We start from the raw sequence: 14312 nt of genomic DNA, 5'->3' as shown, positions 1-14312 counted from the left end.
GACAACTATGGATTTCCTAATCTGTGTGAATGCGACCCTGCCCTAAGTCTATCTTGGGGGATGTTGTGAGCATACCAGAGGGTCCTAAGGGTCTGTTTGTCCTGTATAAGGGGTAAGCTGATGGACATGGCCCAGGAGGGGGTGAAGTGTTTAGCTGAAGTTAAGTATGAACAAGCCCTTTGAAAGAATGACCTAACGAGTATGTTCAGGTATCTGGCCACAGCATCAGTCCACTCCTTGTACAAAAACAAAACAAAACTACAAGGATCTTCCTCTGGTCTGGAAATTGTCCTGACCAGCCACAGTGCCAACCAAACCACAGCCTCTCCCTATGAGGAAGGCAGAAAGCCGGGCCTCCTGTCCTGAAAGGGGGGAGAGGGGAATAGATCAGGACAGTGGGTTAGTTTCACATAAGTTAGGACAGGCAGAACCACAGAATGCCCAACCCCAAATAACTTTTCCAATTGGCAGCCTATTGGTCGTGCCCCATCAAGAAAATGCTCTCCATGGCCAACACACAGTTCCTGCTTTAACGGGGCAATTTATAAAGCCCTCAGTTTCTGGGGGAAATAAAATAACTCCTCTGGAAACAAAGCAGGGGTCCAGGATGGACTGGGGTTGTCCTTGAATAGCCAAGGAATATTATAGGAAAGGTCATCTCAGAGTTTGGATGGGGACCTCAGAATTGAAGCTTTGTGCAGGGTAAGCCATGCTGCCGCCACCACCATTCCCAGCTCCACCTCTTAAGGTCTGCATCCCAGTGTGGGGGCCTCCCCTGCACCACCTCTGAGAGAAGACAAGGCTTCACCCTTGCCTTGCAGAGGGCAAGAATGCTGGCGCTGGGAAGAACGCGCGCGCGCACAAACATACACACACACACACACACACACACACACACACACACACACACACACTCCGACTCCGCACGCTGGTGGGACCAACAGCTGCTTGCAGAGGACACTGCTCAGTCTCTGAGATGCTGTAGATGCCCGGCTGCGGGGAGGGGGGGGGCATCGGGTTCAAGAGCTTAGAAAGCCTATTGAGGGACCGCCCGGTAGTCTGAGACCCCCTTTTAGCCAAACTGGGAGGCAGGCGGGGTCCCCGGGGGCGGAGTCGAGCGCCCGGAGGGGCGGGCCACCAGGGCTGGGTCCCAGGCTGTGGGATGAGCTGCAGGGCAGAGCTGCAACTCTGGAGAGACAGATGCGCAGAAGCGCACCGAGGAGAGCAGGACAGAGCGACACACGCCCACCAAGCACGCGCGCCTTGGCCAAAGCTAGCCAGTGTCCCCAGAGCCTGGGCCGCGCCCACTTACCGCGCCAACGCAGGCCTGGGGGTGCGCCCCTGGAGGCACCGAGGCAGGTGAGTGCCGGGTGGTGGTGGGCGAACTCTGGGCACTGAACGTTGCTTCCAGGAAATCCCCTCCAGCCTTGGGACATTGGGGTTGGGGACTAGGGCATAGCTCGGGAACCGGGGACACGGACAGGAGAGCTGAGAAGGGCAGAGGTGTCCCGGGAGCTGCCACGCCCCGCAGACACCCCTGATGGCCGGCTTTGCATTTTGGGCTTGAATTTCCAACTGATTTCCTAACCCCGGGCCAGTGCCGCGCCTCTCATCTCCGAGGCGAGTGGGAAACAAGGGGACCCGCGGGCGGGCTCTCCCCTTTAGTCTGCGGGCTGGTGCTGAGAAGCCAGTCAGAACTCTCACTTATCTGTCCCCGGTAGCAGTCTGTGGGAGATCAATAGACAACTCAGAAGGAGGACACTGGGGTGCAGACTCCGCTGGAACCCCAACTGTCAAGTGGGGTGGAGGGCGCAGCTGATCCATGTGTAGCAAGTTGGGGTTTCATTAACGCCCCTGTGACTGCTGTTCCTGGCCAGGATGATGATTCCTGTCCCCCAACGCTCTCCCTGCCCTCACAAGGCCGGACAGACCTCACTATCCAGTTTGATAGCTTCTTGCTCTTCTTACTCGCAGCTCCCACATTGGCCGGTGTACTGAGGTGTTAGAGGAAGGTGTTTTTGTGGATGATGAAACAGACCAAGTTAGGTTGGGGAACTCTCCCCAGCCACTCAGGGACTCCTTTCACTGTAGCAGTCACGTCCTGGGGGCAAGCATTTTAGAGACTGTGTTCCCTCTCCCTCTGTGGACATCTCAAGACACCAAGAAAAATATAAAGGAGTTCTAAAGCAAGAAAGGACAGCACCTAGATTCCCTGGTCATCTCCAGCACCTAGAGTCCCTGGTCATCCCCAGCATCTAGAGTCCCTGGTCATCCCCAGCACCTAGATTTCCTGGTCATCCCCAGCATCTAGAGTCCCTGGTCATCCCCAGCACCTAGATTTCCTGGTCATCCCCAGCATCTAGATTTCCTGATCATCCCCAGCATCTAGATTTCCTGGTCATCCCCAGCATCTAGAGTCCCTGGTCATCCCCAGCACCTAGAGTCTCTGATCATCCCCAGCTTCTAGAGTCCCTGGTCATCCCCAGCACCTAGAGTCCCTGGTCATCCCCAGCACCTAGAGTCCCTGATCATCCCCAGCATCTAGATTTCCTGGTCATCCCCAGCATCTAGAGTCCCTGGTCATCCCCAGCACCTAGAGTCTCTGATCATCCCCAGCTTCTAGAGTCCCTGGTCATCCCCAGCACCTAGAGTCCCTGATCATCCCCAGCACCTAGAGTCCCTGGTCATCCCCACGCACTCTTAGGAGGCTGTTACCAGTTCAGTCTGCTCTCAGAACAACCACCACTTTAGACGACAAGGCACAGTCCCTCTGTAGTCAAGGTTGGCTGAGGATTAAAACCTGGGAACCTAGGGAAGGGGTCCAGGAGCAGATCCAGAGCAGCAGGGTCAACCTGGGGAGAAATGATTTATTCTAGAGCAGGTTTTTCCACTCAGGAAGACCTCAATCACCTAAGAATTTCTTACTTGTCCCTGGGTTCATAAGTGCATAAAGTAGGCATATAAAATCAAACATTTACTGATAATAAATCATTAATGTATTTTAAAACAATTCTTTGATATGCATATAATTTTACCATTTATTAATGAGGAAAGCAAATTTGCATACTAATGAGATGGATTGCTTATTTTTACATGAAGCATTAAATCTTGGCTGAATATTTGATACAGCATTTTCAATATTTTTCAGAGTTGAGTGACATTTTGATTTTATAATCATCAGTGCTGAGAATGTCACTTCATATAAACTTGTGGTACAAATGAAGAAGTGTTTCAGGCCCATTTGAGAAAATGTTGGAAATCCTGTCCTAATTCCAAGCCAGATTTCACTTAATGATTTCTTTTAATGAAAGTCAAGTCAGCTTGTCAAACAGCAATTTTTAAATTTTTATTATACTTCTGTGTGTATGTGTGTGTGTGTGTGTGTGTGTGTGTGTGTGTGTGTGTGTACACGCACATGAGCATGCTGTGTACCATCTGAGGCCAGAAAAGGGTATCAGAAAAGGCAGCTAGAATTACAGTTTTAAGCAACCAGTGTTAGTGCTGAGAACTGAACTCTGAACTCTGGTCTTGTCCAAGAGAGCCCTCTGCAAGAGCAGCAAGCACCCGTGACTGACTCAGCCATCTCTCAGCCCTTCACGTAGAAATTTTTAAATCAAAAATGTTTGAGCACAATAAATCCAAGGATGCGCTAGTTAGTAGCTGGGTGCAACACTGGGTATCTCACTGCTCGGGAGATTGAGGCAAAAGGATCAGGAGTTTAAGGTCAACCTAAGTGTCATGACCCTGCCTCGAAAATAAAACAAACCAACAAAAAAGATAGACCAATTTGATACAAACACAGTAGGAAATGATGACACTCTAAGTCTTTGTTTTCCATAATTAAACCATTACGTTTCTATGAGATCAGAGAGCTTTGGTGCACAATAGTTGTACAAGTACAGTTCATAGCACAGTGTGGGTCTGAGACAAGGTGTTTCAGGCCCTGTTCCCTGGCACTGCAAAGCGCAACGGCACACAGGGCAAAGTGCCCATGCGTGTTTGGAAACAAGGCTACAGCGCAGTCTCCTGATGCAACGTGGTTGAGGGATGCCAGAAACAGCTTAGATTCATTGCACGTTTGAGTTTGTTTTTTGAACTGATTTTTCGTCATTCAGAAACCATTTATTGTCGCCCAACTTTTTGCAACCCCCACATCTTAAAAGGCTGTTATACAACCACAGTTTAAGAGGCCGGCTTCTAGAACCCCTAAGCAAAGAGCAGGCAAGCAACAGGAAAGCCACTCCCACCCACCAACAGATTCCTCTCCACCCCCTGCCATGTGCCGTTGTCTGATACGGTTGAGAATAACAACAGTCAACCCAGTACTTTCTGCTGGGAGAAGGGCAGGATGCCCATTCCCCTTGGGTTTCTATGGAGAGTCCAGTTCATTCTGTGGCCAGCAGGCAGAGGGTCTCCCATCTTTTACCTCTGGGTGGGTCTGGTTGGACTGTACCTAGGGAACTCTGAGGGTATACTGTCAGAACTGATGTTTGCTGTCCATTTGTTTTATTTCCCTCACCCCAAGATCCTGGATGTATTAATTCTTCCCAAGGATTCCAGCAGGGAACTGCGCTCACTGGCCCCCGCTGGAGGTGCTGGACTCCACCTGGACACACCTCCCTGATACCATCCCTCCTGCAGGAATCAACATGGCGGCCCAGAACAGAAACACCAGCTTTGCATCTGACTTGAATCCACCTCAAGACCATGTCGCCTCGCTCCACTTCAACTTCAGTTATGGTGATTACGACCTCCCCCTGGATGAGGATGAGGACATGACCAAGACACAGACCTTCTTTGCAGCCAAGATTGTCATTGGTGTGGCGCTGGCAGGCATCATGCTAGTCTGTGGCATTGGCAACTTTGTCTTTATTGCTGCCCTCGCCCGCTACAAGAAGCTACGCAACCTTACCAACCTCCTCATTGCTAACTTGGCCGTCTCCGACTTTCTGGTGGCAATCGTCTGCTGCCCCTTTGAGATGGACTATTATGTGGTACGTCAGCTTTCCTGGGAGCATGGTCACGTGCTTTGTGCCTCTGTCAACTACCTTCGCACGGTCTCCCTTTATGTCTCCACCAACGCTCTGCTGGCCATCGCTATTGACAGGTGAGGTTCACGTCAGCTTTCACAGGCTGGTATCGCTCCAGATGTGACTCCACAATGATTTGTTGAGGGGCTAGAGGGGACTTCCTCCAGCTGTGTTCTGTTCACCAACATTTGAGCAAGCTGGAAGCTCCTGAGTCTCACAGTTCTAGTCATGACCTGAGATACTGTCTCTGTTTCAGATGTAGGCAGTTCGTGGCCTCCAACACAAAAACAAAAAGCAGAAAATTCAGGCAGCAACTACTCAAAGCCATGGGATACTTAACTAGGGCAGCTTCCAGTCAAGACGATGGGTACCAAGTTTCTCGTGTAGCTGGATCCAGATACGAAACAGTCCATTGCCTAGGAAGCTTCCTGTGCCCCTAATGATTTCCGCTCCCAGTCCTCGAAATCACTCTGTCATCACAGTTCAGATCTGTCTGTCCTTTAATCGCTTCATCAGAATCATGCAGCATGTAGCACGCCTTCTGGTGACTTCTTGCAGAGCTGATTTGAAAATAAGATAGCAGAGCTTGCTTGCAGGAAAGCGGGAAGGACATGTTTGCTTTTGCTGTTTTGCATGCATCTGCATGCTTATTTACATACATTTGCATGAGACCTTCCAGAAGTCCTTGCTCTGTTATAAATTTATAGGTAAGATTTGTAATAGCAGCCCACGAGGACTCTTGCATGTTTCAGGTCAGCATTGTCACCGGCGGCAGGGTGGGGGGTGGGGACCTTGATGAGTTCACCCTTTGGAGCTGTTCTGAAATGCATTCTGATGATGTGTGTCGTGACCTCCCCTTTCGTCTCCTTCAGCTCTCAAGTTTCCCCCTTGTTCTGAGTGCTGTTCAGTGCTTTTTAATATCCCAGTTAGTTGTTTTTCAGTTCTACTAACAACAGACACAGGAACAAGACGCTTCTTCCTTTTTGTAGCAAGATACCCATGGGAAAGCACCTTTATTACACACAGCTCTGGGGCTCTGTAGTCCAGAAGCCAGCTTATGAAATGCACGCTCACCAACCAGCTTCACAAGATTCCTCGGGAAAAATCACCAGACTATCACTTGCTACAGAGATTGAGTCTAGTTCCTGAGCCCCACCCACCCAAGTCTCCTGAATGGGCATCCCTTGAGCTGGGAGTCGCAAATCTGCATTTGTCTTCACTTTCCTGAGTGACTCTAAGGTTTGCCAAAGTGAAAGCAATGGCTGTCTTCACCCCTCGTCCTCTTGTGAGCTTTGTGTCAGTTTTACTTTATCTTACGGTCTGTGAAGCTAGAATTGCTTAGGAAGCAGTCGCTGGGCACAGACAGCAGAGTTCCCATTTCACCCCAGCCAACCCTTCCCCACACAGCCTCCATACTCCACCAGCCAGGCCACCACTCCCAGTAACCCAAGCAGGGACTGTCATCCCCTGCCTTTCTTCCTGTCACTCACCCACTGACCCCACACTTACATGCAGCTCTAAGTCCAGTGTGTGTGTCCCCCGGCTTTACCACTTGGCAAGTCACGATGGACACTCTGATGCTCTGCTGACCTGTCCCTTGTTCTCCAGCAGCTTCTGACTGCTCCCTAAAATCCACATCCATCCATAGGAAGGAAGCATCTGAGCATCACCATTGCGGGCTCTTCCTAAGATATTCGTTGGCTTATGGAATCTCCAGAAGTCACAATGTCACAGTGTAGTCAGATTTTTTCTTTGGGCCACCAGCTCCCAAATAATGACATGGAGACTTATTAATTAGGAATGCTCAGCCTTAGCTTAGGCTTGTCACACTAGCTCTTAGAACTTAAATTAACCCCTTTATATTAATCTACATTTTTGCCTTGCATCTTTTTACCTTTCTTTCAATCTATATGTCCAATTCCCACCCCACCCCCATCTTGTTGGCATCTCCTCTGCACCTCAATTATCTCCTCTTACTTTCTCTCTGCCTGGTAGTCCTGCCTATACCTCCTGCCTAGCTACTGGCCCTTCAGTTCTTTATTACACCAATCACAGCAACATCTTCACACAGTGTACAGATATCCTACAACAGTCACAGGATATAAATCCTGAGTCTCGCATTGTAGACTATGCCAGCCTGACCTTCCAATTCTTATTGTGTATGGAAATATAGATATCCTTCCCCCAAAGATGTATTTTAAGAGCAATCATCATGTCTTCGGTCTTTCTGTCTCCAAGTAAGATAGCTATATCTTAGTTTGTGTTATTCCCCCAAACCCTCTGACTCAGGGATCCTTGTGCAGATGAACTAGAAGGCACCAAGAGGGAAGGAGAAGTGAGGGCAGCAGATACATTACTAAAGTTTCCACGGGGGATTCCCAGAGTTTTCCAAGGAGCAGGAGGAGGGAGCTGGGGTGTTTATACACGGCTCTTTCAAGTTATTGCATCTCTGAAAATACTGCACAGATAGCCAGAGGACTCTGCAGGCCACTCAGACAAACAGACAGACAAAAAGGCAGGTGTGGGCATGCTGGAATGCACACACATATGCTGAAATGGCAAAGCAGAGAGGAATGAGGGAATATATACCAAAGTGGTAAGAACACAGGGTATGAGGATGTACACACTGAAATGGTAAAGGTGGAGGGCTGTAGGCGAGTATATACTGAAGGAATAAGAGCAGAGGCGTATGGAGGAGGTTATGGCGCCATCTGCCATGACCACAATCAGTTGGGGGTCTACTGTTCCCAGACTAAGTACATGGAACAGCAAGCAGTAGAAGATATGGCTGTTTAACACAAGAAGTTGTTGGTTTTTTTTTTTTTCATTTTAAAAACTAGGAATTATCAAACATTAAGAATAATAAAGATACACTGATTTATAAATGCTCATTTTTCAAGAGAGGCAAGCACCTCACGTATGTAGTCCAGAATGATTTTGAACTAAGGTAGTGGGATAACAGACATAACAGATATACACCCATAAATCTAGACTTAGCTCCCTCACGAAGTTTATACCTGCCTCAGCTGGTAGAGGAGCTAGATGGAAAGGAGGCTTCATGGGCAGGAGCACATCTGACAAGCACAGAGGAGGTCATGGGTAGGTGGTGGGAGTTCTGTAAGGCTCAAGGGGTAAAGACAGCACATGGGACCTTAGGCCCTAGGATAGAGATTCCTGATAAATAGCACCCTTCTCCCATCACCAGGCTCTAACTCATCAGAAAGTTGCATCAGACACCCTTTCTCTTAAAGTGCTGATTTCAGTAGTCTTTTTACTGGGGCCATAGTGGGTAGTTTTTCCTGGGATGGTATTTTTATTCACATCTGATAGAGAAACAATGTAAGTTTGTTGTGAGTTGGAAGAGACTCGTGAGCCTCTGCCCTCCTCCCACATAGATTCTCTCCTAAGAGCCCCCCAAAACGAATGTCACCCGCCAGCCCCCGAGCTTACCCAGTGACAACTGTGCATGATCACAGTGCGTGTCATTTTAAGCGAGGGCATTTATTATAGACAACAGGAAACAGCAACAGAGTGGGGCTGACGCACCGCCCCATGCTCAGCCTGGGCTCCTTGCAGAAGCACAGCATCCCTGTGCACTTCTGTTCACTGTCTGTCCAAATATGCCTGCTCTGCTCGGTAGACACCAGAAGGGCCACCTCAGGCTGTCTTTGAAAGTTAAGCCCAGAGACTACGCTCATGAAGAGGGGGTGCTTTTCTAGTTGTAGAGAATTAAAGGAATCCATTGACCTCAAAAGCATTTGCACACACACACACACACACACACACACACACACACACACGTTCAAGCAGATAGTTGGCAACAGAGACCTTGCAGATGTCTCTCTTGCCAACAAATGAGTCAGGGAAAATAATCAGCATAAGCAATGTACCATAACTCCATCATACATTATGAATGTTTGCTTTCTTGGAAGCTGACAAAAACCCTGATAGATTGTCAGTTAAGTCATTATTATCCCCACTTCACAGATGCAGAGACTAAGTCTCAGAAGTATAAGTTATTTATCCAAGTGCACAGCTTGGGAACTGGCCTCCTAATTAACGCTCTAAGTCAATGCTTTTTTCTTTCTGATTTACTTGATGTTAACAGTGAATTTTGGGATGTCCTTCAGAGTAAGGAAGATGAATCGGACAACAAAGTATTTGAGTGTAAGAGTTAACAATAGGTGGGTCCACAGGGCGGTGGTGGTGCACACCTTTAATCCCAGCACTTGGGAAGAAGAGGCAGGTGGACCTCTGTGAGTTTGAGGTCAGCCTGGTCTACAGAGAGTTCCAGGACAGCCAGGGCCACACAGAGAAAAACCTATCTCCACAAAAAAATAGCCAGGCTTGCTTGATAGCACACACCTTTAAGAGGCAGGCTATCAATCCAGCTATAAATCTGGTATGTGCTGGTGTGTGTGTGTGTGTGTGTGTGTGTGTGTGTGTGTGTGTGTGTGTGTGTGTGTGTTTTAGGCTAGCTTAATCTATAATTAAGTTCCAGGCCACCCAGGACTACATTAAATTCTGTCTTAAAAAAAAATTGACAGCAAAATTAGGAATGTGAAAGTTTTCTTTGCATTAGTTATTGGTATACTGTGAGTGGTGATAGGACCAGACTGAGAGCTCTATTGAGTCCTGAATTTGTTTTGCAGTATCTAAAGATCAGTACAGTACACAGAATACTGAATGCCCGACAAAGATAACTACATCCAAATGCCCCAAACCTGTGACTGTGCTAAATAGTACCCTATGGAGGAGCAAGGTAACTTATGGAACTAAGGTTGCTGATCTTAAAATAGAGACTATACTGGTAATTTGGGTGGAGCTAATAGATGGCAAAGATTCTTACCTGAAGGAGATGGGCAGAATGTCATAATAGGCCTACATGAAAAATATTCCACTGGCCATTGCTGGCTTTGAAGAAAAAGAGGGTTAAAACCCAAGAAATACAGGCAGCTCTTGAAAAGTTAGAAATGCAAACAACAGCAAAACACACACACACACACACACACACACACACACACACACACACACACACACACACACACACACACATTCTTTCCTGAGAGCCCCTGAAAGGAATGCCATCTGCTGGCTCCCAAGATTACCCAGGAAAAAACACATCAGACTTCTGACCTCCAAAACTGCACTATCACAATGTATTCCATTTCAAGTGTCACTTTGATTACAAAGGCAACAGGAAACATTCATCCAGCTAGCACAGAGAAACAGTGACTGTGAGATATTCCTGCCCCAGTCAAGTGGCTGGTGCCTGTTTGCCTCTCCAGCACTGTCCTGTGATGCTTGCCCTCCTCGCCTGGTCACACAGATGGGTGGAGAGCTCCAGCACTCGGTATGGTAACACCCAGCCGGGACCCCACCCGCCCACCCCACTCATCCCATCTACCCCTTGTGGCTGGGATGGGTCCAGCTTTCTCCTCAGTGTTTGGAAGTGTCAAATATGGAATTAGCTGAAGAGCCATCAGCAAGCAGGGACATATGGGACAAGATGGCCAAAATACTGCAAGGGACAGAAAGTAGCAACATGGCAGAGGGACTTCTAAGTCAAGTCAGGGGGTTGGAAAGGTGATCAAAGGGCCTGGTTAGTCAGACAGAACTGTTTACGGGCAGCTTCCTGCTCTTGGCCCACACACTCGTTTCCAGGATAGTTTGTCTCTTACCTGCCTCTCACGCCTCTTCTCTTCCTCCCCCTCCCCCTACCACCCTTCCTGCCCCCACCCACATAATGCACAGAAATTATCCCAGGACCCAAATATCTAAATAGCGATCATTCCATCTCTCCGGAAGAGAGACATGCAACCCACACAGGTGAGCTCGTTTTCCACGAAGGGAAAAGGCTGGTGAGGTTTCTTGAGCAGTGACTCACTGAAAAGAACAAGGGTAATGCTTTAAGGAGCCGCATTGAAGTATCTTCATTAGGCACTTTCTCTTGAGTGTGAAATGGCATGGGGAGGTGGGCGTGAAAGTATTATACTAGGAGGCTCCGGTCTGGAATCTGCCAGTCATGATCGTACTTACTTCCCACCAGAGTCCTTAATCCCACTGCCTCCATGATGCAGGCTGACATCTAGCAGGAGGAGGAAGAAGCCCGGGCAGTGTCCACACCTCACTCTGAGGTGCACAGCTCTGCTTTCACCTTAGATCATGGGGTATTTGGAATAAGAACTGTAAGAGTACCTTGTTTGTGGGCAGGACAGCAAGATTGAGAACTCAAAGGGTATATAATAGTACCGTGAACAGATGAGCACATGTATCTACTGAAAGATACTCATGCAAGTACATCCTTATCATGTTTAATGTTCACAAACATCCTCAAGGTAAGTATCATTTGTCTCAGGTTGTATTCAGGGAAACAGATCTCAGAGAGAAAGGATAATTCCCAGATCCTTATTCCAGTCAAGGGAGAAAAGCCACGTTGATTTCATCACCTGTCTGCTCTTTCTATTAAATCCCTACTCTAAATGCCACGTGGGGCTGTTAATGAGCTAGTACTGCTTAAACCCAGGTAGTGGGTGCCTGGGGATTCATTGTGCTGCTCCCAGGCTTTTACATATGCTCTGGGCTGGTTAAAAAAAAAAAAAATCGTGCTTCCAAGTTTAATCACCATTGCTGGCTTCCCTCTCCCTCCAGATACCTCGCCATTGTCCACCCCTTGAAACCACGGATGAATTATCAGACCGCCTCCTTCCTGATCGCTTTGGTCTGGATGGTCTCCATCCTCATCGCCATCCCATCTGCCTACTTCACCACCGAAACCATCCTCGTTATCGTCAAGAATCAGGAAAAGATCTTCTGTGGCCAGATCTGGCCAGTGGACCAGCAGCTCTACTACAAATCCTACTTCCTCTTCGTCTTCGGCCTTGAGTTCGTGGGCCCGGTTGTCACCATGACGCTGTGCTACGCCAGGATCTCCCAGGAGCTCTGGTTCAAGGCCGTACCTGGCTTCCAGACGGAGCAGATCCGCAAGCGGCTGCGCTGCCGCCGCAAGACAGTGCTGTTGCTCATGGGCATCCTCACGGCCTACGTGCTGTGCTGGGCGCCTTTCTACGGCTTTAGCATCGTGCGAGACTTCTTCCCTAACGTGTTCGTGAAGGAGAAGCACTACCTCACCGCCTTCTATGTTGTTGAGTGCATCGCCATGAGCAACAGCATGATCAACACCGTGTGTTTCGTGACGGTCAAGAACAACACCATGAAGTACTTTAAGAAGATGCTGCGGCTGCACTGGCGGCCTTCTCGCTATGGCAGCAAGTCCAGCGCTGACCTTGACCTCAAAACCAGTGGGGTGCCTGCCACGGAGGAGGTGGATTGTATCAGGCTGAAGTAGTCTGCTGGTGATGCCCAAGGGAAAACAAATGCGATACTCAGTGTATCACACGCCATCAACCACTTAGAAGCTACGTGGGGAAAGACAGCTGTATTCATGCTCTCCTGCCCAAATGTATCTGGATGCTTCTATGTCCTAACATACAGCACAATTGCTATCTGTGTAACACCTTAAGAGGCTAGACATAAATGGCAGCAAGTGACATGACTGAATGCCTTCTGTCTGCAAACCACACCAAGAGATTATTCAAAGGAACTACATTTGCTGATTACCTGCTATGTGCAGAAAGTCCCTCCCCCCTCCAAAGAAATGGTAGAATCTATTTGGCTGTTATCAAGCTCTATATATCTACTTATCTATCTATCTATCCATTCTTCTAGGTCACTAGAAAGAGGTCATAAATGATTAGCCAGAGTCATGTTCCATTTTCTCCCATTCTGTATCTCATCTGCACAGAACTGCCAAAAGGCAATAGAATAAAGCACTTAGATATGGCAGAAATGTAAGGATGACTCCTTCAGTGTTGAGTCCATGGTCTCATAGGAAGAGAGTCCATACAGCACATTTACCTTCCCCACCCAGCTCCAGCTATCTCCTTGGTATTCTGTACTTACCTACAATGGTGTTATTTCAAAAAGGGAAAATGTCTTTACCACTGATGTGTCAAATCTCATCAGCCTGTAGGGTGAAGATGGGAAATCCCAAGACAAGAAATGCATCCAGCTCCTGATACTTCAATGCCAAGTATTTCAAGGCTCTGGGGTCCTGAAGGAAGAGGACACAGAAAGAGGCAGAGGTTGCCAGCACCAATGAATATAATCTGTGTCCATTTGCTATTATTTGGACGATTTTCTAGAATGTGTTCTGTCTTATAAAAGGAGCTCTGCTTGAGATCCAAAGATCTGTGTGAATGTCCTAACTCCAGGACTCATCTCTGTGTGTCTCCACTTTAATGAAATGGGAAAAATGAAAACAGATCAGTAGGGAAGCCCACTGAAGTCATGGTGCGTATGGTTTTCAGCTCTACCCTTGTTAAGAATGTGATACTGAAGAGCTCATTAGAGGGAGTTTGGAAATAGCATTCACCATGATTTTTTTTTTAATAGAGGAACAGCTCCACATTTTCATCCCTGTTCTTTGGACTGGAGACTCCTGAACTCATTTTGAAGTAGCGTATCTATAGTGGGGCATAGAGGTCACCCTGTCCCAGGTTGCAATCAGGAGGATGCAGTCAATACCCATACTCTCAGCCTCCCTGTGGTCTTAGAAGCATGAACAGTCTTCCCAGCACAGCATTGGTGAACCCCAGGACTGAATTCATTTGTATTATTATGTCATCTACTCAACAGTAGGGTTGGTTAGGCTGACCTGCCTGGCTAGGTGTCTCCTTCCTCCTTCATAGCCCCATATGCATCCCTCCCTTAACTGCACACTCAGTTACCAAGAAGACCTTCCTCCACACAGGAGGGCTGCTATTCTGTCAAGGGCATAGGCATGTCACGCTTCCATGATAAACCTCCAATCTCTCCAGTAGACCCTGTGTCCTTTGAGTGTGTCAACAGACTTCACCTCCTTCTTACATTCAGAGGTACTGTCCTCCTTCCATTTATATTTACCTGAAAACACTTCTGTAAATATCAATGTGTATATGTGATATTCCAGTGAATAAAGTGTATGCAGTTATCATATGGGACAGTTAATATACAGAATTATAATCACAGTGTTCAAAGGGTTCCTTGCTAATGTTTTATGTTGTGTTTATATGTTTCGATGTAAATGAAGTAATAGTTGTCTAAGCAACTCAAGCCTGGAATGAAAGAAAATTTCCGAAGGCCTTCTTAGAACTTGGCCATCTCATACTAGCAAGTGGCCTCACATCTGTGTTCTCTCAGGAGTGTGTTCTTGAGTGTAAATTAGCAGGGAACCATTACCCT

The 14312-nt window shown here is 47.7% G+C and overlaps 1 protein-coding gene across 1 annotated transcript; it reads left to right on the top strand.

Moving 5' to 3' along the window:
* Positions 1-1033: 1033 nt before the first annotated feature.
* Positions 1034-14110, top strand: Prokr2 (prokineticin receptor 2). Its single transcript, XM_052725108.1, has 3 exons — positions 1034-1359; positions 4526-5107; positions 11682-14110. The coding sequence occupies exons 2-3, from the start codon at positions 4650-4652 to the stop codon at positions 12376-12378; spliced, it is 1155 nt and encodes a 384-aa protein (XP_052581068.1). The 5' UTR covers positions 1034-1359; positions 4526-4649; the 3' UTR covers positions 12379-14110.
* The last annotated feature ends 202 nt before the right edge of the window (positions 14111-14312 follow it).

Source organism: Peromyscus californicus, unplaced genomic scaffold (assembly GCF_007827085.1).
Source record: "Peromyscus californicus insignis strain IS unplaced genomic scaffold, ASM782708v3 Scaffold_7__1_contigs__length_154581171, whole genome shotgun sequence".
Classification (NCBI taxonomy): Eukaryota; Metazoa; Chordata; class Mammalia; order Rodentia; family Cricetidae; genus Peromyscus; species Peromyscus californicus.
Note: the sequence above shows the minus strand (reverse complement) of the source record. Positions and strands in the feature narration are given on the sequence as shown.